The sequence below is a fragment of the Podarcis gaigeae genome (assembly GCF_964106915.1).
Source record: "Podarcis gaigeae genome assembly, chromosome: 10".
NCBI classification, from domain to species: Eukaryota; Metazoa; Chordata; class Lepidosauria; order Squamata; family Lacertidae; genus Podarcis; species Podarcis gaigeae.
The window spans coordinates 8,274,397-8,300,965 of NC_139686.1; the positions used below are offsets into that span (position 1 = coordinate 8,274,397).

Here is a 26,569-nt window from a genome sequence, read left to right on the forward strand (position 1 = left end):
AACCTGAAGCACCACTTTAGCTAATGGGGCCTCCTGCTGCTGCAGCGCCGCCGGACCACGATTTCTGTTCTTATCCTGAAGCAAAGTTCTTAACCTGAAGCACTATTTCTGGGTTAGCGGAGTGTGTAACCTGAAGCGTCTGTAACCTGAAGCGTATGTAACCCGAGGTACCACTGTATTTGGAACCGTTGACTCCAGCCACCCATCCCGCACAATCGCTGTATTTTCTGCAGTACCGTTGACTTCAGAGTGAATCATTTCTGGTTCCCCATTTCCCCATGGAATGACTCGGTTGCGTGAGTTTGCTAGCAGGAGTGGACCATGAAGCCTAGGCAGGGCTGATGCTCGGCTTCTCTCGTATTTTTCCTGCAGCAAAGGAGGCCACTGTGTTCACTGATCTGTGAAATTGGTCTACACCAAGTAGCTTTTCCAAGACTTTCTTTCACTTCTCGTGCACCCCCTCTGACCAGCCTCTCCCAGCAACTCCCAGAAGTCATAGTCTGCACCAGGACCTAGGCCATTTGTTCTGGGGATCTGTTTTCCGCAGAGGCCCCAGAAGATTTCTCTTTGATTTGGCCTATTTATTGAAGCAAACAGCCTGCCACATGGCTGCGCAGAACGCTAACCTGGGCCTGCTTGCAGCTTCAAAACAGTGCCAATTAAAACACACCCGGCGGTAAATTGGGAGTACAATGCAAAGAGTGATTTTAAAGATCAAATACAAAAGCTGAGAACATGCAGCCAGTCTCCTTCTCTCAAAAAACCATTTCTCAGATGATGATTATTTAATTAAATGCTTCTTTTAAGCCAGGAGTGGGGGAACCTGTGTCCCTCCAGATATTACCGGACTCCAGTTAACCTGGCCAGTTGTCAGGAATAATGGGATCCGCAAATGAACAACTTTTGGAGGGTATCTGATTCCTGTCTCCCTGATCTGGACTTCCCAACATTGAGTAGCCTTCTAAGGTCTTCGACTAGCTTGTCCAAGAGTCAGATTTCTCCCAGACAGGGTTCTTCTAGCACAGGGTTCTTCGAACGTGGGTCCCCAGATACTGTTGGAAAAATACAGCTCACATAATCGCCATCCAGCGACGGCAGTGGTCAAATATGATAGGATACCTGCGGAGCCAAAGTTGAAAAATACTGCAGAGTCCTTTTCCACCTCTGCTGCTACAGAAACCCCTGTGGTTGCTAATGACCTTGCAGAAGGCAGGCGATTGCTTACTGCGCCATGTGGATATTTTAACATCTCCTGGCAGAATTTTCCAGAGGGCCGTTATCTCAGTAGCAGAGCGCATGGATTGCATGCAGAAGATCTGTGATATACAGTCCGTCCGATCTCAGATTGAAAAGGTAAAATAGCAGGAGATGGGAAAGGCTCTTCTCTACCTGAGTCCCCAGATAGCTACTGCCAGTCAGAGTTGGCCAGAGGGCTAGATCAGGGGTCAGCAACCTTTTTCAGCTGTGGGCCAGTCCACCGCCCTCAGACCATGCGGTGGGCCGGACTGTATTTTGGAAAAAATAATGAATGAATTCCTATGCCCCACAAATAACCCAGAGATGCATTTTAGATAAAAGGACACGTTCTACTCATGTAAAAACACACTGATTCCTCGACCATCCGTGGGCCGGATTGAGAAGGCGATTGGGCCGGATCCGGCCCATGGGTCTTAGGTTGCCTACCCCTGGGCTAGATTGACAAATAGTTTGACACCGGTGTAAAGCAGTTTCCCAGCTCTGTATCTTAAAAAATATATATATTGAAAATTTAAACAAAACATATTATCCAAAACATATCATCCTTAATTTTTTTCCTGTTTTCCCACCCTCCCACACAGAACCCACCCAACCCCACGCCCCCGACTTCCCTCAGTTCCAGTCTTTGGTTTCTCTGAGACTGCTGTTCTCTGCATGTTACAAAGTTGTATAGATCCTTAAATTATTTAACTAATTATTGTCAATAAAAAGTGTGTGAATGTTTATTCAAAACCTGCCAAGGAGTCCAATTCACTTTGTTGCGTCTTCAAATATTTTGTAAAGGGTTCCCATTCATCTTTAAAATGACAGTTATCCTTGTCCCGTAACTTATGTGTCAATTTTGCCAGTTCTGCATAGTCCATTTTTTCTTGCAATGATTCTTTAGTTGGAATTAGTCTTCCATCCTTGTGCTATTAGGACTCTTGCGGCCGTTGTCGCATACATGAAGATGTTTTTCAGCTTTTTTGTCTTTCCCTACAGTCCGTGGCGCTGTGGGTAAAAGCCTCAGCACCTAGGGCTTGCCGATCGAAAGGTCGGCGGTTCGAATCCCTGCGGCAGGGTACGCTCCCGTTGTTCGGTCCCAGCGCCTGCCAACCTAGCAGTTCGAAAGCACCCCTGGGTGCAAGTAGATAAATAGGGACCGCTTACTAGCGGGAAGGTAAACGGCGTTTCCGTGTGCGGCTCTGGCTCGCCAGAGCAGCGATGTCACGCTGGCCACGTGACCCGGAAGTGTCTCCGGACAGCGCTGGCCCCCGGCCTCTTGAGTGAGATGGGCGCACAACCCCAGAGTCTGGCATAGCACACCCATTAGCTAAAGGGGTGCTTAAGGTTAAGAACAGTTTCAGGTTAAGAACGGACCTTGTATTCTAGAGGAAAGTGTGCATATAATTGCAGGGATTAATGTAAAATAGCATATAAACATGCATTATGTTCAGGAAAACTGCTTTGCAGAAATGTGTTTGGAGAGGTGTGCAGTCAAAAGCTGGTGAATTTTCACAGGGACCTTATTTTTAGGGGGTGAAGAGTTCTCAAGCTGATGTGGATGTAGAAATTGGACATAAGACTGGGGAGGAAACCCCCCCCCCAAAATTGACAGATCTGCCCCTCCATACGCCCCAGTCATCTGACCCTCGTTGCAGTGGCCTTAAATGAGCCCTTGGGCCCAAGCAAGGTCTCCTTGTGAGTAACAGGCTGCCGGTAAGTAAGGGCCTACAATTGAACGAGGGCAGGGAGCCAGGAAATGGGCCGACTTGGAGCGTCCAGTATTAATAGCCAGCGAAAGGCGGAGGCCCAGGAGGAAAGCACTGGCTCTACTCCCCAAGGTCAGAGAGGGAGCCAGGAGTCTCGACGGAGAAGGAACACAGAGACAATAATGCCTTTCCCTCCGCCAGAGGCCAAAGGGGCTTGAGGCGGGGCCCCACCCTTCCTCGCACCTGAATACAATGAAAGCGATGCTGTTCTTTTTTTAAAAAAAGAAAACCCATCTAAATGCTAACTTTAGAAGAGAAACAAAATGGCCGATCTAGGATGAATAACCAGCACAATGTTGTTGTTGTTTAGTCGTGTCCGACTCTTTGTGACCCCCTGGACCAGAGCACGCCAGGCACTCCTATCTTCCACTGCCTCTCGCAATTTTGTCAAACTCATGTTGGTAGCTTTGAGAACACTGTCCAACCATCTCGTCCTCTGTCATCCCCTTCTCCTTGTGTCTTCCATCTTTCCCAACATCAGGGTCTTTTCCAGGGAGTCTTCTCTTCTCATGAGGTGGCCAAAGTCTTGGAGCCTCAGCTTCACAATCTGTCCTTCCACTGAGCACTCAGGGCTGATTTCCTTCAAAATGGATAGATTTGATCTTTTTGCAGTCCATGGGACTCTCAAGAGTCTCCTCCAGCACCATAATTCAAAAGCATCCATTCTTCGACGATCAGCCTTCTTTATGGTCCAGCTCTCACTTCCATACAGCACTACTGGGAAAACCATAGCTTTAACTATACGGACCTTTGTCGGCAAGGTGATGTCTCTGCTTTTTAAGATGCTGTCTAGGTTTGTCATTGCTTTTCTCCCAAGAAGCAGGCATCTTTTAATTTCGTGACTGCTGTCACCATCTGCAGTGATCATGGAGCCCAAGAAAGTAAAATCTCTCACTGCCTCCATTTCTTCCCCTTCTATTTGCCAGGAGGTGATGGAACCAGTGGCCATGATCTTAGTTTTTTTGATTTTGAGCTTCAGACCATATTTTGCGTTCTCCTCTTTCACCCTCATTAAAAGGTTCTTTAATTCCTCCCCACTTTCTGCCATCAAGGTTGTGTCATCTGCATATCTGAGGTTGTTGATATTTTTTCCGGCAATCGTAATTCCGGCTTGGAATTCATCCAGCCCAGCCTTTCGCATGATGAATTCTGAATTCAACCAGCACAAGAGAATCTCCTTAATGTTCTAGGTACCCAAAGTGAGGGTTTTTTCGTTGGCTGTTTAGTAGTGTTGTAGTGGTACCTTTAGTTACAAACTTAATTTGTTCTGGAGGTCCGTTCTTAACCTGAAACTGTTCTTAACTAGAGGCATGCTTTCACTAATGGGGCCTCTTGCTGCCACTGCACCGCTGGCACACAATTTCCATTCTCATCCTGCGGCAAAGTTCTCAACTCGAGGTAACTCTTCCATGTTAGCGGAGTTTGTAACCTGAAGTGTTTGTAACTTGAGGCGTTTGTAACTCAAGCTACCACTGTACAGAGTTATTACAGTGGTACCTCTGGTTAAGAACTTAATTCGTTCTGGAGGTCCGTTCTTAACCTGAAACTGTTCTTAACCTGAAGCACCACTTTAGCTAATGGGGCCTCCTGCTGCCACCGCGCAATTTCTGTTCTCATCCTGAAGCAAAGTTCTTAACCTGAGATACTACTTCCGGGTTAGTGGAGTCTGTAACCTGAAGCGTATATAACCCAAAGCGTCTGTAACCCGAGGTACCACTTTATTGCTATAACCCTAGTCTGCATAAGTGATGGGCTGGACCACCTATTCCTTTTCCATGCCATTTCTGCATGTGCTCAGCCATAAGTCTGTTCTCCCTCCCCCCTCTCTTTTTTTTCCCTTTTCCATTGTTTTAAGCAATAATGACTTGTGGTTTCCTTGTTGTAATGCCCAGTAACAGGGAAGCCGGTGTGGTGCCTTCCAGAGGTTTTGGACTACAACTCCCATCATCCCTGATCACTGGCACTGCTTGCTTGGGCTGATTGGAGTTGGGGTCCATAATGCCTTGATCTAGACCAGGTTTTCCCAAACTTAGGGACTCTACTCTAGCTGGTTCTGGACTACAATACCCATCATCCCTCACTACTGGTCCTTCTAGCCTAGGAATGTGGGAGTTGTAAGCCAAAAACTGGAGACCCAAGTTTGGAGAACCCTGATATACAGCCTAGCGGCCATAATGCCGTGTCCAGCTAAGACAATCACACCATTCAGCCTCTGTACCATCCTAACAAGGGATGCGGGTGGCGCTGTGAGTTAAACCACAGAGCCTCTTGGGCTTGCCGATCAGAAGGTCGGCGGTTCGAATCCCCACGACGGGGTGAGCTCCCATTGCTCAATCCCTGCTCCTGCCCACCTAGCAGTTCGAAAGCACATCAAAGTGCAAGTAGATAAATAGGTAAACAGTGTTTCCGTGAGCTGCTCTGATTTGCCAGAAGTGGCTTAGTCATGCTGGTCACATGACCCGGAAACTGTACACCGGCTCCCTTGGCCAATAAAGCGAGATGAGCGCCGCAACCCCAGAGTCGGCCACGACTGGACCTAGTGGTCAGGGGTCCCTTTACCTTTACCATCCTAACGGGTGGAGGAAGACCTAAGCCCGTGAAATAAAATTGCTGAGAGACTGGGCTGTCTGAGGCCAAAGGGGCTGACCGAGACTCTTGGCTAGCCATTGCTAGATATTGATGACACATTAGCGAATACTCCCAGGTCAAGGGGAGGTTCTGTCCTGTCTTGGATTCTTTGCTTAGCTGGTCATTCTGGCGCTTTCCTCTGAATTATTCAGAGAGCCCCTTTCTCCCCTCCTCGCGGCTTAAGTGCACACATGATGAGTGCCAGCATTAATACGTCTTGTTTCTGCAAACCCAGCAAAGTACATACAAGTAAGCAAACAGAAGAGGGAAGATCGATTCTCACCTAGATAGGTTTCATGTGAGGGGATTGGGGGGGGGGTGGCATTGATCAAGCGAGTTATCCTGCATTAACTTCCATCTTGCAAAGCTTCCCGTTCCCCTCATTTTGCTCTCTGTACTTCTTCTTTTTTTAAAAAAAATATTTTTAATTCATTTTTCCCTTTTCAAATATCATCACAAATAAATCATAATCATATACGCATTTGTTGTTGTTGTTGTTTAGTCGTTTAGTCGTGTCCGACTCTTCGTGACCCCATGGACCAGAGAACGCCAGGCACCTCTGTCCTCCACTGCCTCCTGCAGTTTGGTCAAACCATATATGCATAGGATTGTCTAAATCCCCAGACTTCCCTCCCCAACTTCTGTCGTTTCCATCGTTACTCTTTTCCAACGGCATCTTATAATGTTGTTCCTATTTTCTTTAATACTTAATTACCATAGTTCTAGTTACATTGCAAGTGTTGCATTAGAATCCTGCCAATGTTTTTAACTGTTTCCAGCAGGCACCCCCAGCCCACAGCTGTCAATTTACAGATTTGAAAATAAGGGACCGGCAGCCTTGAAAATAAGGGACCAGCAGCCAAAATAAGGGACCTGCAGCCTCACCTGTTCCAGGCACTCCAGTCTTCCTGTCCTCCTGCAGTCTGGTCAAACTCATGCTGGTAGCTTCGAGAACACTGTCCAACCAACTTTGTAATCAGAGGTTCAACTGAATAGAATCTGAATCACATGCACCACAAGGCCTATGCAGCCTCAACTTAAGATGGCTCCCCGGCCTGGCTTTGCACTGCAAAGTTTGCAGCAGCACGTGCAACAAAATGGCATCCAGCATTCAAAAAACCCCTCAGCTTGCATTAACTAGCCACACACAAGGCATGCAAGCTCCACCCCCCCCCCAGTCGTTCTTAGACTTCTTATTGGGTGAGCAGGGAGGGAGGGAGAGTTGCTGCTTCCTTTGAAATTTAAGGGACATCATTTAAGGGACATTTAAGGGACATCCATCAATAAGGGACAGCAGCGGGACATGGCGCTGGAATAAGGGACTGTCCCTTCAAATAAGGGACACTTGACAGCTATGCCCCAGCCTGCGGCCCTCCCATCGTTCAGACCGGACACTGAGATCCAGTGCCAAGGGGCTTCTGGTGGTTCCCTCACTGCGAGAAGTGAAGCTACAGGGAACCAGACAGAGGGCCTTCTCAGTAGTGGCGCCTGCCCTGTGGAACGCCCTCCCATCAGATGTGAAGGAAATAAGCAGCCATCCTATTTTTAAAAGACATCTGAAAGCAGCCCTGTTTAGGGAAGTTTTTAATATTTAATGCTGTATTTTTAACTGGGGAAACTCAGCCAGATGGGTGGGGTATAAATAATAAATTATTATTATTATTATTATTATTATTATTATTATTTATTTTGGCCTACATTAGCAGGATTTTACATACACTTGTAAAGTAACAGAACGTATAGATAACTTAGGAAGGTGAAAAATTGGAGAAGTACTGGTATGCAGTTGAAAATAGAATTAAAAGGCCCATGGAAGGGATGTGGGGAGGTCAAGAGATTCAGAGTAATCTCGATATTTGGATTTTGTACTGTTTGATGTTGTATGTTTATAGTTTCAAAAATTAATAAAGGAGGAAGTGCCAGTGGCGTAGCGTGGGTTGTCAGCACCCAGGGCAAGGCAAGTAATTTGTGCCCCCTACCCCGTGGATTTGCGCCCCCTAACCCTAACCCCCAGATGTTGCGCCCGGTGTGGCCGCCCCCCCTGCACCCCCCATGCTACGCCACTGGGAAGTGCTGGAGACACTAGTGGGAGCTGCTGCCAGTCAGAGTAGACCATATTGGGCTAGGTAGACCAGTGGTCTGACTTACCACATCTGTCTTCCATGCACACATTATCAAGGCCCTGGAAGGACCGTAGCTCATGCGCAGAGCATTTGTTTTTCATGTGGAAGGTGCCTGGCTGAGTCTTGGCTTCTCCATGTACAGGGCTGGGAGGGACTCCCTGCCTGAAACTCCTAGAGCGCTGCTGCCAGTCAGTGCAGGCAGCATTGGCTGCCACCCAGAACTGCTTAGCTTTTGCAGGGACTTGGAAAAGCCGGCAAGCTCTTCTTAGGGAAGCTTTTAATGTTTGATGCATTACTGTATTTTAATATTTTGTTGAAAGCCGCCAGATGGGCAGGGTATAAATATTTATTTATTTATTTATTTATTTATTTATTTATTTATTTATTTATTTATTATTGCACAACTCTGGGGTCCGACGCTTCCTTTGCAAATCGCCTCCTACCTTAGCAATGGCTCTAGGATATCCAAGCCAAACGATAGCAATAATACTAAAAGAGATGCCAGCCATATTGTGTGTGTGTGTGTGTGTGTGTTGAAGCAGGGCAGAAGGAATTGGATTTTCTCTTTGTTTTCCTGGGGTTACTTCTCCTGCTTCAGTTTCCCTCCTCGTCTGTAGACGTGTGGAATGGAACAAGCCCTCTGGCCTTATTGGGAAGAGGACTCATTAGCCTCGGGCGCTAAGCCGATTTCGTCTTCAGCCTCTTGGCGTCTAGGATGTAGGAAGGCTATGAGACTGGTGGCCAGCTGGCTTTCCCCCCCTTTTAATTATTATTATTTTTTAAGGGGCGGGCATCTTTCTGATCCAGCTCAGCCAGCAGCCTTTGAAGGGCTTATCTTGCTGTCTGCACAGAAAATCAGCAAGCCCAAATTAACAAGGCTCTCCAGGGGCGCAACTGTGTTTGCTTCCTCTTATCAGCTCCTGTACAGTGCAGAGGGGCTGGTGGAGCCTTTGTGAGATTGTTAGTGCTTGGGGAGCTGGGATGAGTGTGTGTCTGGCTTGTTGTGTGTATTGCAAGAGTCGACCATTGTGAGCACGCTTCACGTTGATTGAAAGCATCTGTGTGGACTGTAAGGACAGGCAGGCTTCCAAAGCGTAGAATCCTAGAGTTGGGACCTCTGAAGCCATCTAGTCCACCCCCCTCCAATTCAGGTTGGGGGGGTGTATAAGTTATTGTTACTTTATTTTCATTTATGAATGGTTTCCCACGAGTAGGGCTGGGCGATACCTGGTTTTCAACATTGTGATATCTCACCAGCCTAAACATTGCGATGTACTGATATATCATATCACAATGTCTGAAATAAGGACGGTGCTATGCGGGTGGCGCTGTGGGTTAAACCACAGAGCCTAGGGCTTGCCGATCAGAAGGTCAGTGGTTCAAATCACCACGACGGGGTGAGCTCCCGTTGCTCGGTCCCTGCTCCTGCCAACCTAGCAGTTCGAAAGCGTGTCAAGTGCAAGTAGATAAATAGGTACCACTCCAGCGGGAAGGTAAACAGCATTTCCGTGAGCTGCTCTGGTTCACCAGAAGCAGCTTAGTCATGCTGGCCACATGACCTGGAAGCTGTACGCCGGCTCCCTCGGCCAATAAAGCGAGATGAGCGCCGCAACCCCAGAGTCAGCCACGACTGGACTTAACGGTCAGGGGTACCTTTACCTTTACCTTATGTAGAGGCAATGGGTGGCTTCATGGTTTTTTCCCCACATTGTGATTTTTGCAGAGCACACAAACACACACCATGATTCATGATATATTGCCAGGTCAAAAATTATGAAACCAGTATCATGATATGGATTTCAAACCGGCTTTGGACGATATATTGTTATATCGCCCAGCCCTACCTGCGAGGCAACTGAAAGCAATTTAAAATCTAACAACATAAAATCATTTAAACAAAAAAAGTGTTTTATACAAAAAACAGTTTTAAAAAATCATAAAAACAAAAATGTTTAAAAATGATATTGTTATATTTGTTTATATCCTGCCTTTCCCCCAGACTGGGACTCAAGGCACCTTGCTCATCTTAAAACAACAGAGATAAAATCCAGAAGGCTGAATGCATATTGCTTAAAAGTATTTAAAATTAAATTAGAACAATATGAAAGCACTGTTAAAATACAGAGAGTAAAAATAGCGCAGAACTATTTAAAAGCCCTTTCCTTAAAATACAGGCAGTCCCCAAAAGACTGCTGGAATAAAACAGTCTTCACCTGACGACAGAAGGCACAGCAAAGGAAGGAGTCAAGTCTATGGTACCTTGGGTTAAGTACTTAATTCGTTCCAGAGGTCCATTCTTAACCTGAAACTGTTCTTAACCTGAAGCACCACTTTAGCTAATGGGGCCTCCCACTGCTTCTGCGCCGCCGGAGCACGATTTCTGTTCTCATCCTTAAGCAAACCTCTTAACCCGAGGTAATATTTCTGGGTTAGGGGAGTCTGTAACTTGAAGCGTATGTAACCTGAAGCATATGTAACCCAAGGTACCACTGTACATGAAATCAGTTTGAATCCATCCAAGGTACCAACAGAGAGAAATATTTCAGAAGGCTCCCACAGGAGGCCGTGATAGCCACAAAGGTCATCTAGTCCAACCCACTGCAATGCAGAAATCTTTTGCCCAATATGAGACTCAAACCCATTTCCGTGAGATCAAGAATCCCATGCTCTAGCCCTCTGTGATCTTCAGATGAAGGGCGGTATACAAATTGAATAAACCATACTATAATAGGTTGCAGGCCAATGAACCATGATTGATTAGACTGAAACTCTTAAGTTTGAACCAGACCTCTGAACAGCAGTGACTACATTATTACATGAGCACTGCTCCACAGCATTTGATATTTTTATTTACATACATTAATTTGAAATAAGATGGGTTTATGAAGCAATTTTATATCCTCCCACCACGCTGACGAAGAATTCTACAAAACAGTAGTCAATATCCGGAATCACTGTTCAGTGTTGGACATCATATTTGCTGAATACACAAAGCTACATAGCTTGCCTTTCATCGCACAGAGTATGGTACCTCGCTTCATTTAAAGATTTTCAGAGAGACTTTGAGACTAAAGATTTCATTTTGGACTTGTTATGGTTTGAAGGAATTCTATAAAGATTGTCTATTGAGTATGTACATGGTCATCGTGTTGCCTAGACGTCGCTGAACAAGCCAGGCTGATATTTGTCCGAACCTGTGATTTATATGCCATTAGGATAAACCGGTTTGTAAAATATCCCCCTCTTATAACGAGGCACATTTTCCGTGCTGCTATAAAGAGCATCTCTTGCAGGTTTTGCAACCTGTTCTAGCTGAAGGTGCTCAGAATTGTTTATTCCCTTGACCAGGGGAAAAAATGTTCTCCACCCAGTAATTTTGCCCTACCTGGATGATGCAGTCCCCAGATTATACGTCCTATGGGTGCGCAGTCCTCATCGGACTTTGCCACCTTCTGCAAACTCCACCAGGGGTGCTTTTTTCCAAGACCACCTTGGCCTGGGCTGACATCTGCCGCGGCAACTCTTCTGCGGCCTCCCTCCCCTTCTCCCTCCCTTAGTGCATTGCCAGAGTCTTGCCCCCTACATTCCTTCCAGCCTCAGACGGGAAATGCCCAAACTCAGACTGTGTCAACATCCCACTGCTGTGCAGAGCGGTGGGAACCAAACGCTGAGCATCCCCAAAGCCACATTGCTCAGATGCTTTCGTGAAGCTTGTGCCACCAGTCGCCCCCAACCTTGAGCCATGAGTCAACAACAAGGGCCAGATGGGATCCTTTGTTCAGAGCTGGAAAAATGAAAGGGGGGGGCACCGATGTTCCCTTTCCTTCCTCTCCCCCCCCCCATTTGGTGGCCTTCCACCTCTCTGACAAACTCCAGCTTGAAGGCAGCAGAGAGAGGCTGTAGCTGGTTGGCCTTATAATTCGTCCCTATGTTGATACCACGATTATTCCCTGTGTATGCCCTATTGTGGGACGCGGGTGGCGCTGTGGGTTAAACCACAGAGCCTAGGACTTGTCAATCAGAAGGTCGGCAGTTCGAATCCCCACGACGGGGTGAGCTCCTGTTGCTTAGTCCCTGCTCCTGCCAACCTAGCAGTTTGAAAGCATGTCAAAGTGCAAGTAGATAAATAGGTACCACTCCGGCGGGAAGGTAAACGTCGTTTCCGTGCGCTGCTCTGGTTCGCCAGAAGTGGCTTAGTCATGCTGGCCACATGACCCAGAAGCTGTACCCCGGCTCCCTCAGCCAATAAAGCGAGATGAGCACCGCAACCCCAGAATTGGTCACAACTGGACCTAATGGTCAGGGGTCCCTTTACCTTTCTATGCCCTATTGTGGTCAGTGGGACATATTCTGAGGTCATTGAGCATGAGATTGCAGGATTCTGCATGTGCTTCAGCACACCTTTGCAGAGGACTGGGTTGTTAGGAAGCCAGTCCCATTAAATAAATAAGCATAGGATTTCGGCTGCACAATGACTTTGGGGGGAAACGCCTAAGCGGGTGGCGCTGTGGTCTAAACCACTCAGCGTCTTGGGCTTGCCGATCGGAAGGTCAGCAGTTTGAATCCCTGCAACGGGGTGAGCTCCCATTGCTCTGTCCCAACTCCTGCCAGCCTAGCAGTTTGAAAGCACACCAGTGCAAGTAGATAAATAGGTACCACTGCAGCGGGAAGGTAAACGGCGTTTCCGTGCGCTCTGGTGTCCATCCTGGTGTTCCATTGTGCCAGAAGCGGTTTAGTCCTGCTGGCCACATGACCCGGAAAGATGTCTGTGGACAAACGCCGGCTCCCTTAGACTGAAAACGAGATGAGCGCCGCAACCCCAGAGTCGCCTTTGACTGGACTTAATCGTCCAGGGGTCCTTTGCCTTTACCTTTTCATAAGCTACCTTTCTCATAAGCCCCTCTGTTACTTTTCATAAGTAACAGAGCTCGAATCTTGCCTGATACCCATGCCCTTCTTGATCTTCAAATATGTAAAGGTGAAACAAGTATGGCGGGCAGGTGTGGAGACTCCCTGGTCCTGAATGGGGTAACTGTGCCCCTGAAGGACCAGGTGGGAGTCATTCTGGACTCTCAGCTGTCCATGGAGGCGGAGGTCAATTCTGTATCCAGGTCAGCTGTCTACCAGCTCCATCTGGTGCGCAGGCTGCCTGTCTCGCCAGAGTGGTGCATGCTCTGGTTATCCCCTGCTTGGACTACTGCAATGTGCTCTACGTGGGAAACCCAGCCAGATGGGCAGGGTATAAATTCTGTTCTATTCTATTCTCTAGTCAGGGATGTTCTAGCTGAGATTCCCACATTGCAGGGGGTTGACCCTCGGAGCCTGTTCCGAGTGAGCAATTCTGTGATTTCTCATCCCAGTATTGCACCTATCTTCCCTGTCCCGTTGCCCAACTGGAAGGGGATTTAAATTGTTGGGGGCACTATGAGGAAGAGAATTATTCCTGTCTACCAGCCCTGTGCCTCTGTCCCAAATTGGGGAACCCCTAGACTGCCTTTAGGTTGGGAGAAAGAGGTCGTATCAGCCCCTGTGGGTCTCCACCTTGCCCTTTGACAACCGGGTCTCCTATTTTCATTTGTCCTAGAATTGCATTGATTTAAACAAAGGGTATTCACGGTGGAGCTTCCCAGCATCCACGAACGAGAAGGAAGGTTTGGCAGGTGGGGGGGGGAGTCTCCCATTCTTTTAAGGGTGGAGAACGCCAGCGCTCCCCCCTTTCTCCCATTCAAAGCTATTTAAAGACCATCTCGCACAAAAAGCCTTTGAGCCAATGGCAGAGATATGATTGCATAACTAGGCGACGTTGTATTGTTCCCCTTGCATTGTCTTGGAACAGGACTCTGCAGAACACAAAAATAAGTTGCACTGTTTTGTGAAGGGTTGGTGGTCAAGTTTGCCCCACAAGGGATTCGAAAGCACTGTTAGAGCACATCAGTGTTTGAAACTCAGATATACAGTGGTACCTCTGGTTAATAATAATAATAATAATAATAATAATAAATTTTATTTATATCCCGCCCTCCCCAGCCGAAGCCGGGCTCAGGGCGGCTAACAACAATCAAATAATCAAACAGTCAAATAATCACACATTCTAAAAATATTTCATTATAAAAATTAATTAAAATCAAATTTATGGCAACCGATTAAGCAGAATTCTGTGCAGGTTGCCAGAGGAGGGAGTCAGGCTGCACCCTGACCAAAGGCCTGGTGGAACAGCTCTGTCTTGCAGGCCCTGCGGAAAGATGTCAGGTCCCGCAGGGCCCTAGTCTCTTGTGACAGAGCGTTCCACCAGATTGGAGCCGCAGCCGAGAAGGCCCTGGCTCTAGTTGAGGCCAGCCTAACCTCTCTGAGGCCTGGGACCTTGAGGATGTTATTATTTGCAGACCGTAGGTTTCTCTGTGGGGCATACCAGGAGAGGCGGTCCCGTAGGTACGAGGGTCCTTAAGAGGTCCGTTCTTAACCTGAAGCACCACTTTAGCTAATGGGGCCTCCCGCTGCCGCCACATGATTTCTGTTCTCATCCTGAAGTAAAGTTCTCAACCCAAGGTACTACTTCCGTGTTAGCAGAATCTATAACCTGAAGCGTTTGTAACCTGAAGCGTTTATAACCTGAGGTACCACTGTATTAGCTAATTGTCAAATGGCACCTTAAACCTAGGTTGCGGTGGCCACAACAGAATATCTAGGCACTGTTTTTTTCTCAGTGAAATTTCTTCTTCTTCATTATTTCATTTATATACAGTGGACGCTCAGGTTGCAAACGTGATCCGTGCAGGAGGCACGTTCGCAACCCACAGCGTTCACAACCTGCAGCACCACGTCTGTGCACACGCAGGTTGCAATTTGGCGCTTCTGCGCATGCACAACCTCTGAAACCCAGAAGTAACCAGTTCCAGTAATTCTGGGTTTTGGCGCATCTGTAACCCGAAGTATGTCTGTACTGCTTTATATTTTAAAGAAAAGAAACCTCAAAGCAGTTTATAACACATTTAAATCATCAGATTAAACAATCCAGAATAAAACAGATTCAAGCTTCAAGGAAAATATTTCACATCCTTCTCCAAGTGACATTTTGCTTTCCCCGTATTTATTTACCTGCTCAATTTATGGAGCTGCCCCCCCCCCCAGCAGAAGGACTCTAGGAAGCCAGGGTGGTGGTGTTGTTAGAGTGTTGGACTAGGACCTGGGAGATCAGGGTTCGAATCTCCACCCAGTCATGAAGCTCACTGGGTGAAAGCAGTACTAGCTCCAGCTGTGGAGGCAGAGCATAGTAGTAATAATAATAATTTTATCATTTATACCCTGCCCATCCAGCCGGGTCTCCCCAGCCATCTCTTGTAGCCCCGTCCTCCATGAATTTGTCTAATCTTCTTTCAAGGCCATCTAAATTGGTGGCCATCTTTGTCTCCTGTGGGAGCATGTTCCTAAAGGTAAAGGTCAAGGGACCCCTGACCATTAGGTCCAGTCATGACCGACTCTGGGGTTGCGGCACTAATCTCGCTTTATTGACCGAGGGAGCCGGCATACAGCTTCCAGGTCATGTGGCCAGCATGACTAAGCCACTTCTGGTGAACCAGAGCAGCTCATGGAAACGCTGTTTACCTTCCTGATGGAGCGGTACCTATTTATCTACTTGCACTTTGACGTGCTTTCGAACTGCTAGGTTGGCAGGAGCAGGGACCGAGCAACGGGAGCTCACCCCTTCGCGGGGATTCAAACCGCCGACCTTCCGATCGGCAAGTCCATGGCTCTGTGGCTTAACCCACAGCGCCACCCGCAGTTCCTACGCACTGCATAAAGGAGGACTTTATTTTAACTGCCCTGGATCTTTCTGACGTTCAGCATCATGAGACGTACACAATTTCTAGCGTTGTGAGAGAGGGAGACAAACTTCTACTCGTCCGCTTTTTCCAGGCCAGGCATAATCTGACGAACTTCTCTGAACTAAAAAGCCCTCAAGGCTGCAGCCTCTCTCCATCGAGCTGCTTTCTTTCCTCACGATAATTTTGTTTTGCTTCATTTCACTCCGTGAGATAGTAAGGCAGGGGAAGGTGAAGTTTGGCAAGGTGACAGAGCAAATCGTTTTTCCAGCAGGGAAAGGTGGCATCTGAAATCCACCCAATGGAGCGGTTGGGGTGGGGCGGCCCAAAAAGCTTGTCCAGCACACACAGAAGAAGAACTACTCCTCGCACATCTGTGCAAAGGAGCATGCTGGATAAATACACCTATTGCCCCACACCCGCAAGCTCTTCTCCATGAACAAATTTCCGGGAAAACCTGGAAAATCATCCGCGGTGAGAGAGATGGAAAAAACCAACTCACAGAGCTCAGGAAATGAGAGAGGAACTATAAGGCAGGAAGAGAAGGGATGGCCGGTCCAAAACAGATGTTGCAGCTTGACTTATCTGTCCCTTCCCAGAGAACCCTCAACAAAACATCACCCCCCACCAAAGATATGAAATTAAAGCTCACTAGCAAACTTGTGGGACGCGGGTAGCGCTGTGGGTTAAGTCACAGAGACTAGGACTTGCCGATCAAAAGGTCGGCGTTTTGAATCCCCACGACGAGGTGAGCTCCCATTGCTCGGTCCCTGCTCTTGCCAACATAGCAGTTCGAAAGCATGTCAAAGTGCAAGTAGATAAATAGGTACCGCTCCGGCGGGAAGGTAAACAGTGTTTCCGTGCGCTGCTCTGGTTCGCCAGAAGTGGCTTAGTCATGCTGGCCACATGACCTGGAAGCTGACTCCCTCGGCCAATAAAGTGAGATGAGCACCGCAACCCCAGAGTCGGCCACGACTGGATCTAACGGTCAGGGGTCTCTTTACCTTTACCTTTAGCAAACATGCAGATGCATAGCGGGTTATTTTGAATTAATTGGATTTTGTGTGGTGAGGGGAAATCCAGTTGAAATGAGAAATGAGTACGCCTTAGCATTTTGATAATTATGCCCTTTTAAATGTTTTGTGTGATGGGAGGGTATTGATTTGCTGCTGTAGTTATTGTTTTTATTACATATTTTGTGGTTTTTGTATTGTAATTTTATGTTGGGAACTGCCCTGAGATCTACGAGTGAAAGGCAGTACAGTCGTACCTTGGAAGTTGAACGGAATCCATTCCAGAACTCCGTTTGACTTCCAAAATGTTCGCAAACCAAAGCGTGGCTTCTGATTGGCTGCAGGAAGCTCCTGCAGCCAATCAGAAGCCCGGTCGGATGTTCGGCTTCCAAAAACAGTTCGCAAACTAAAACGGTCACTACCAGGTTTCGATTATTCGGGAGCCGGTTTGTTTGGGAGCCAAGGCGTTCGAGATCCAAGGTATGACTGTATACAGAAGAATTAAATAAAATAAATAGATACCAATTTCGCAACGAACTCCTATCAGGAAGTACCCTTCATGAAAAAGCGCTCCTTGAAATGTTGTTGTTGTTGTTGTTTAGTCATTTAGTCGTGTCCGACTCTTCGCGACTTGGATGATGGACTCAAGGGCATCCTGATCAAATTTGCAGATGACACCAAACTGGGAGGGGTGGCTAACACCCCAGAGGACAGGCTCACAGTTCAAAACGACCTTGACAGATTAGAGAACTGGGCCAAAACAAACAAGATGAATTTTAACAGGGAGAAATGTAAAGTATTGCACGTGGGCAAAAAAAAAATGAGAGGCACAAACACAAGATGGGTGACACCTGGCTTGAGAGCAGTACATGTGAAAAGGAGCTAGGAGTCTTGGTTGACCACAAATTTGACATGAGCCAACAGTGTGACGCAGCAGCTAAAAAGGCCAATGCAATTCTGGGCTGCATCAATAGGAGTATAGCATCTAGATCAAGGGAAGCAATAGTGCCACTGTATTCTGCTCTGGTCAGACCTCACCTGGAGTACTGTGTCCAGTTCTGGGCACCACAGTTCACGAAGGACACTGACAAATTGGAACGTGTCCAGAGGAGGGCAACCAAAATGGTCAAAGGCCTGGAAACAATGCCTTATGAGGAACGGCTAAGGGAGCTGGGCATGTTTAGCCTGGAGAAGAGGAGGTTAAGGGGTGATATGATAGCCATGTTCAAATATATAAAAGGATGTCACATAGAGGAGGGAGAAAGGTTGTTCTCTGCTGCTCCAGAGAAGCGGACACGGAGCAATGGATCCAAACTACAAGAAAGAAGATTCCACCTAAGCATTAGGAAGAACCTCCTGACAGTAAGAGCTGTTCGACAGTGGAATTTGCTGCCAAGGAGTGTGGTGGAGTCTCCTTCTGTGGAGGTCTTTAAGCAGAGGCTTGACAACCATATGTCAGGAGTGCTCTGATGGTGTTTCCTGCTTGGCAGGGGGTTGGACTCGATGGCCCTTGTGGTCTCTTCCAACTCTATGATTCTATGATTCTATTATATGACTCCATGGACCAGAGCACGCCAGGCACTCCTGTCTTCCACTGCCTCCCGCAGTTTGGTCAAACTCATGCTGGTAGCTTTGAGAACGTTGTCCAACCATCTCGTCTTCCGTCGTCCCCTTCTCCTTGTGCCCTCCATGTTTCCCAACTTCAGGGTCTTTTCCACCTCTCATGAGGTGGCCAAAGTCTTGGAGCCTCAGCTTCACGATCTGTCCTTCCAGTGAGCACTCAGGGCTGATTTCCTTAAGAATGGAGAGGTTTGATCTTCTTGCAGTCCATGGGACTCTCAATAGTCTCCTCCAGCACCATAATTCAAAAGCATCCATTCTTTGGTGATCAGCCTTCTTTATGGTCCAGTTCTCACTTCCATACATCACTACTGGGAAAACCAGAGCTTTAACTTTGCTTGAAATGAGGAAGGGGCAAACTTATTACGTGACTATGAATTTGCCAGCCAAAACATCTGGTCTTTACTACGGTATATTTTCAATTGTCTCAAGACTCATGACTGAGAGGTTTTTTTCTTTGGACTCGAATATACGAGGTCAATGTTAGGGCCGATATTACAGGCATGGCTCACTAGCAAGTCAATAGTTAGCTTCATTTTAAAAACAGTAATCTTTCTCCCCCCCCCCCCCACCGGCTTTCAGGTTTGAAGCGAAAGGTATGCAGAGCGAGAAGCTAACCCAGTACTAAAAGGGCATCTTTTGTGGTTCAAATCCCTCAAATTAAACGGTGTGCTCAACCTTTGCAAATCTGTTTCTGGCAGCCTGGAAAAAGTTGGCAAAAAAAAAGAGGGTCTCTTTGTTCAGCCTCGGGCCTCAGCCCTGCCCAGCGATAATTTATAGGATAGGAACATAAATTAAGCTTTGTTGGAACCGAAAATCAGTAGGGACTGCGCTGCCATTAAAGGAAGAGGCCACACTGCAATTCTGCTGGGGGTTCGCAGTTCAGTGTTAGAGCATCTCTTTTGACATGTACAAGATGAAGAAGAGGAGTTTGGACTTGATATCCCACCTTTCACTCCCCTTAAGGAGTCTCAAAGCGGCTCACAATCTCCTTTCCCTTCCTCCCCCACAACAAACACTCTGTGAGGTGAGTGGGGCTGAGAGACTTAAGAGAAGTGTGACTGGCCCAAGGTCACCCAGTAGCTGCATGTGGAGGAGCGGGGAAGCAAACCCAGTTCACCAGATTATGAGTCTACCGTTCTTAACCACTACACGACACTGGCTCTCCAAGTTCAACTCCTGGTATCTCCAGGTTGGGTTGCGAGAGGCTCCCCTGCCTGAAATCCTGGACATCCCCTGCCAATAGGTGTGGGAGATACTGAACTAGCTGGATCCATGTTCTGACTCATGATAAGGCAGCCTCTTTTATAAAGACCATCAGTATTGTCCCTTCTGATGCACCACGACTCTTCCCATTCTCAAAGCAGAGACTTCTCCAAGCCCTGCAAGCTGATGGTCCTTCAAGTCAGGATGGAGAACCTACAGGCTCCTAGATGTTGACAGGACACTGACATTACGTGACTACTGGAAGCAGCTTCCCAGGGTTTTAAGGACAGGGTATGGTCCCCAGGGACGCAGTTGGCGCTGTGGGTGAAACCACAGAGCCTAGGGCTTGCAGATCAGAAGGTCGGCGGTTCGAATCCCCACGATGGGGTGAGCTCCTGTTGCTCGGTCCCTGCTCCTACCCACCTAGCAGTTTGAAAGCACATCAGAGTGCAAGTAGATAAATAGGTACCACTCCGGTGGGAAGGTAAACGGCGTTTCTGTGCGCTGCTCTGGTTCGCCAGAAGCGGCTTAGTCCTGCTGGCCACATGACCCGGAAGCTGTACGCCGGCTCCCTCGGCCAGTAAAGCGAGATGAGCGTCGCAACCCCAGAGTCGGCGATAACTGGACCTAATGGTCAGGGGTCCCTTTACCTTTATGGTCCCAAGCTCTAATTGGAGATGCTGGGGGATGCTCGACCACTAAGGCCCTTCCTCGAGACATTTTCAACTGAGAATGAGAGCTCTGTGCCTGGCGAACGGGCCCTAGGTTTCCAAGGCTACCATATGGTGCTTTTCGTGAATGTTTATTTCCCTGCCAGCCATCGATCCCGTCCCAGACTAGGCTAGAAGCCTTCGCCCCAGCAATCTCGTGGAGCAAGGCCCGTCACGAACCTGTTACCCTTCTTGGCCTCGTCTGGGCCGGGTTGATAAGAGCAGGAGGCAAAGTTCCTCCATCCGCTTGGCCCGAGCCAGAAAATTATTTTTATCTAGCCAGCGCCTTGGGAGTGGAGCTAGTAGCACATCCTCAAACAAGCTTGTCCCCTCGGAGGTTTGTGTGCGATAGGGAGCAAGAACTGCGTGTGGGTTTTGAGAATGGTTTTAACCTCTCCCTGGTGGCAAAGACAAGCGCTTATTATCTTCAGCTCAAAGGTCAAAGCACCGTCAGTTAACCCTGCCCTGGTGACCCGTCAAGGGAGGAACGAAACTTGAATATCTCAATTTTGGTTTCCCGTTTTTCCGACCTTAGCTCCAGTCCTTAACATTTCCACGTCGGTTTGTGATTTATTTGCCGTTTTAAAGTCCTCCTGAAAAGTAGTCACCATTTTAGTGCAAAATTCTCCTAAGACACCCATTTCTCCCTGCAATTTTCGCTAGCGCATACATTTTTGCCACGCAATATCCCTTCAAACGATGCATTTTTACATAGGCAATTTGTGCTGAGCAAACTAGGCATCTTCAAACAACTTGGAGGTTTGTTTGCAACAGCAGGGAAATTCCGCTTCTGACCGGATTTTGATTTCGGTGAGATTCATTGCTTCCCTTGCTTATGGCGAGCAATTTTTTTAAAAATCCAGGAGTGGAGAAATACAACTCTGGGACCTTCTCTTCTTCACAGTCTCCCTCATAACTCAGCTGCCCTTGAGAGAGTCTGCGAAGAAGCCTTTGAATTCCTTTAACCCCTTGCTCCTACTTAATCGGAAAAGGCTGCAGAGGTAAAAAGGGATTTCCCAAAGCCCGGCTTGCAGTCCCCACACTCAGGAGTGTCAGTGGTTCCTCAGACAGCCCTGCCTCGCATCCCACCACCTCTATGGCTCCATGCCACTGACGTTGGCGCAAGCAGGCTCAGGACAGGGTGGGCTGGGTGTGTCCCCCTCCTGCTCCTCCCGAAGTTATTCTTTTGCATTTCCCTTTCCTGCTATTAATAGACTCTGAGCCAGCCTTAAGCGCCGTGTCACCAAAGGTGGCTGGACGTAGAAGGAAGTTGCCCAGATAGGAAATGGCCCCGAGACAAGAATCAGGAACGCGATACCAGAGGACCCCCTAAATGGCTCAGATGAAGGTGGAGGAGGGACGGAAGGAATGAGACGAGTCTTTTTCCTTTCTTGCTTTCATTTTTGTTTTGTTTTTAAGACTTTGGTGTTCTGCTTCAATATGGCCTTAAATAGAAATATTTATAATACAGTGGTACCTCGAGTTAAGTACTTACCGTAATTTGTTACAGAGGTCTGTTCTTAACCTGAAACTGTTCTTAACCTGAAGCACCACTTTAGCTAATGGGGCCTCCCGCTGCTGCTGTGCCACCGCCACATGATTTCTGTTCTCATCCTGAAGTTCTTAACCCGAGGTACTATTTCTGGGTTAGCGGAGTCTGTAACCTGAGGCATACGTAACTGAAGCGTATGTAACCCGAGGTACCACTGTACAGATATTTGGAATGAGTTTATACAGAATGTAATACGTTATGACTAACCAGAGTTGTTATCAGGAGTACAGTGGTACCTTGGTTTACATACGCTTCAGGTTACACACTCCACTAAGCCAGAAATAGTGTTTCAGGTTAAGAACTTTGCTTCGGGATGAGAACAGAAATCATGCTCCAGCGGTGCGGCGGCAGCAGGAGGCCCCATTAGCTAAAGTGGTGCTTCAGGTTAAGAACAGTTTCAGGTTAAGTACGGACCTCCGGAACAAATTAAGTACTTAACCCGAGGTACCACTGTATAATATTTTTCTCTATAGAAAATGTATAGATTTTACCTACTGTATCACTTTTGCCCCTTTCTTTTTCAGAATTTGTTTTTCCTTTTCCTTTATCACTTATTTCTTTATGAATGAGATTGTTCTAATAAAATACCCAAACAAACCAATAGTGAAAGCTTGCCTCTTGGTATAACTGCTCTATCCTGACTCATGACCAACAGTTCAGAATCTCAATCTGAACTAGAGGAAATCTGTGCCTCTCGTAGGCCTGGATCAAATTCAAAGTACAAGCACAAAGCTTAGGAGACTAAAGCCCAGGGGGCCAAATTTGATCCTCCCAGCCCATCTAACTGGCCCCCCACTGACCCTCCTTTGCACCCCAAATGTTTTTTGCCTAACTGGAATGTGCACATGCTCCTTGCTTGGCTAGATAAAAAATGGGCGGAGCAATGGATGCAAATATTGCATACACCACTCTTTATCCTCCAAGAGTTGTGTATGCAATATTTGCATCCATTGCTCCGCCCATTTTTCCCCTCTGGCCCTACCCACCCCTGGCATGTGTGGCCCTTGGGTGCTTGTCCATGTGGCCCTCAGACAGAAAAAAGGTTTACGATTCTCCTTGCACTGACTGTGCGTTGACTCATAGCTTTTTGTTTCAGTCTCTAGCTCACATGTTGAATAGATGAACCAATTAGAGCTTGGGAGCAATGGTTATCCCAGGGTAGCTGCCAGCATGTAAGCCAAGTGTTTATACCAGTTGCTGGAAATCGCACGCCAAGAGAGATCTGTCGTGCTCAGGTCCTGCTCACAGGGATGCCTGGTTGGCCGCTGTGGAACCAGGATCTAGATCTAAAAAACAAACAAGATGAATTTTAATAGGGAGAAATGTAAAGTATTGCACTTGGGCAAAAAAAATGAGAGGCACAAATACAAGATGGGTGACACCTGGCTTGAGAGCAGTACATGTGAAAAGGATCTAGGAGTCTTGGTTGACCACAAACTTGACATGAGCCAACAGTGTGACGAGGCAGCTAAAAAAGCCAATGCAATTCTGGGCTGCATCAATAGGAGTATAGCATCTAGATCAAGGGAAGTAATAGTGCCACTGTATTCTGCTCTGGTCAGACCTCACCTGGAGTACTGTGTCCAGTTCTGGGCACCACAGTTCAAGAAGGACACTGACAAACTGGAACGTGTCCAGAGGAGGGCAACCAAAATGGTCAAAGGCCTGGAAACGGTGCCTTATGAGGAACGGCTAAGGGAGCTGGGCATGTTTAGCCTGGAGAAGAGGAGGTTAAGGGGTGATATGATAGCCATGTTCAAATATATAAAAGGATGTCACATAGAGGAGGGAGAAAGGTTGTTTTCTGCTGCTCCAGAGAAGCAGACACGGAGCAATGGTTCCAAACTACAAGAAAGAAGATTCCACCTAAACATTAGGAAGAACGTCCTGACAGTAAGAGCTGTTCGGCAGTGGAATTTGCTGCCAAGGAGTGTGGTGGAGTCTCCTTCTTTGGAGGTCTTTAAGCAGAGGCTTGACAACCATATGTCAGGAGTGCTCTGATGGTGTTTCCTGCTTGGCAGGGGGTTGGACTCGATGGCCCTTGTGGTCTCTTCCAACTCTATGATTCTATGATTCTATTCTATTCCATGATTCTAGATGGGCATTGGCCTGACCCTGCAAGGATCTTCTGTAGGAATCTCGACTGAACCATGCATGGCAGAGGCCCACCCAGCCTCTGCTTAGTAAAAGGGGGTTTGCGATGATTATGTCCTTCAGAAGGTTGTGGGGGTGGGGGAAAGAGAACAAGTTTACCGTTTCCAAAACATGCCTAACTCTCTGGGTCTTTTTAGGAACTACCACAGCTGGAACCATGAGTGGCACGTCGGTGACGACCACAAGCAGTGCTAAGCCCACCACCTTAACCCCCGGAAGTACCGCCGCTACTCCACCGGCAAATGTGCCGACCCTGAAGACCACCGTCTCTGCTACTACAGCCAAAAGCAGTGTCTCGACAACTGCAGGAAGCCCCCCACTGAGTACGCTTGCGGGGACCACTAATAAACCCACAGACACAACTTCAAGTGGGGTCAAGGGATCTCCTGTCGCCATAGCTACGTCAGTGGCTGCAACCACCCCCAAACCAACTGTACCGGCGTCGACCAAAACTACACCTGCGGCCCCCCGGGAGACGACAACGTCCTTGACAGGCGTTGGGTCAAAAGCGGCGGCCTTGACACCACACTCTGGCGTTGTGGCGACAAGTGCCTCGACTCTGAAGCCAGGCAGTTCAGCTGCTGCCACTCCAGGTACTGTACCCAGATCCTTGGCCCATCTAGTCTAGTGCTGTCCACACTGGCTGGCAGCAGTGGTTGTTGTTGTTGTTGTTATTTATTAGTTAAATTTATATACCACCCTTCGTCAAAAGAGGGCCTTCTTGGTAGTGGCACCCGCCCTGTGGAATGTCCTCCCATCAAGCTGAGAGTTCAACAGGTGCAGCGGAAGAGATGCCAGTGTGAAAGGTGGCTGTGAGCCCACACTGCAAGGTGCTTTATTCAGAAAATCCCTGCCTCGTTCTCGGGTGAAAAAGAAAACTGACCATAGAAGTCGTGGTTTTGATAATAATAATAATAATAATAATAATAATAATAATAATAATAATAATAATTTTTTATTTATACCCCACCCTTCCCAGTTCAAAAACCGGGCTCAGGGCAGCTAACAACAAATTTAAAACACTTTAAAACACTTAATTATAAAAGCAGCATAAAATACAGTATAAAAACATGAATAACAGTAAAATTCAAAAATCAAAAATCAATTAGATAATAATAATAATTAGGAGGGAGTGCTGATTTTCCTCACCTCAGCTTTTTTCTTTTTAAACAGGGAAGAGTGCAGGCGCTGCCAACACCACACCAGGTTCAGGAAGTGTCACCACTGTTGCTTCTACAACAGAGAAATCTACAAACAAGGCCGTTGTCCCTGCTGCAACGCCCACAGAGAAGCCAAAGAAAGCCGAGTCAACCACGAGAACAGCGACAACAAAAGAACTTGGGCGGACAGCGGGCACCACAGCCACACATACGGCGGGAGCAGTTCCACCACCGCCCAGCTCAAGTTCTGGGACTTCAGTCACAAGGAAGACCCCCTCAGCCTCTCCGCAGCCCCCCGTTGCGCTTCCCGATACTTCTTTCATAGCCCAGACCAAGGTACCCAGGGCTCAGCCCAAAGCAGTATATCCTCTAACTTTCTGCTTCCTTCTGAGGGAGTTTTCCCCCTGAGTGCTTTGGTTGAAGGTCTCCCTGCTACGTACAAGGCCGGGAGGAAGACAGGTGAAACCTTTCCGTTCCTTTCCCCCTTCAAATTATACACCGTTTTTGTTCCGCTTGCTCAGTAAAGAGCTCTCAGGACTTTTCTCTCTGGGCTCCAGCTGTGTTATTTCCCTGCAGAGCTGAACGAGGGTGAGGCCAGAGGTTTGCATTTGTGGACAGCCTTTGTTTTTGTTAGAGATGCTGTGTTTTTCCCCCCATTCCATGGGAATTCGTTCAGCCTTTTTGTTGTCTGGTTTTTTCCTAGATTGTCTGTGAAAAAGCGGTGCCACCAGAAGACCAGGCAATCATTTTGACCTTGAACCAATCCACGCCATGTGTAAGTACCTCCCAAGGAGTCTCTTATTGGTGGTCTCATACGATTAGAATTTTATGGAGCTTCTCTCCTTGGGGGGAAAAAAGCACTATTTATCCTGGGGTGATAAATAGTGCTTTCCCTTTTGGAGCCGTCATTTTCTGAAGACCCTCAAGTTTAAACAATGCTCAGCGTTCAGTTTCCTGAAATTGTTAGGCTGTGATAGCTCCCCTGTTGGCCTCATACTTTACTCACTGCTGCCGCCACATGGCCACGATTCCCTTCTTTGCCATCTCCACTACCCTGGAAAAAGCAACTTTTCCTCTCTCTTTTGGATACAATTTATTAATTTTATGATAACAAAAATACAATAAAAAACCCCCAAAGAACATCACAATCAAAATCATACATCTTAATTGACTTCCCTCCAACTCCTGGTTCTATTTTTTTAGCTTATTTATACTTGTCCACAGAATCTTACACTCTTAACTATCCAGTTTTAAAACCTTATGCATATTATTACAAGTGACCTTTAAAAGTTCAGCTAATGTGGAAATCAATACACAAAGCTTACTGATTATGCCTGAACACCAGCAAACCCTCCTGAGTGGATTTTAACACTCAGGCTAGTTGGTCCCAAGCTGTTCATGCTAGCACCTTGAATTAGCGAGGTCCCATCTCTTCGCCGCTCCAGATAGCAAACTGCTCGTGGCATTCTGCAGATTCCAGACACTCTTCAAGGATTGCCCCGCATGCCACACAATTGCAGCAGTCCAGCTGGGTGTGGTTACAGTGGCCTGCTACCTATCTCAGCCATTGTATTT

General features: G+C 47.4%; 1 protein-coding gene and 1 long non-coding RNA gene across 11 annotated transcripts in view; both read left to right on the top strand.

The window, feature by feature from the left end:
• Positions 1-26,569, top strand: part of LOC310826295 — a 324,400-nt gene that overhangs the window by 273,164 nt on the left and 24,667 nt on the right. The gene's annotated exons all lie outside the window — the stretch shown is intronic.
• PODXL (podocalyxin like) overlaps positions 1-26,569 on the top strand; it is an 81,741-nt gene that overhangs the window by 30,505 nt on the left and 24,667 nt on the right. For all 4 annotated transcript variants that reach the window (XR_014555629.1, XR_014555630.1, XM_083700633.1 and 1 more), the window contains exons 2-4: positions 23,972-24,427; positions 25,008-25,330; positions 25,698-25,769. Coding sequence is in view for 2 of the 4 variants with exons in the window: in XM_083700633.1 (XP_083556759.1) it covers positions 23,972-24,427; positions 25,008-25,330; positions 25,698-25,769 (851 nt within the window). In the remaining 2 variants the exon portion in view is untranslated. The remainder of the gene's footprint in view (positions 1-23,971; positions 24,428-25,007; positions 25,331-25,697; positions 25,770-26,569) is intronic.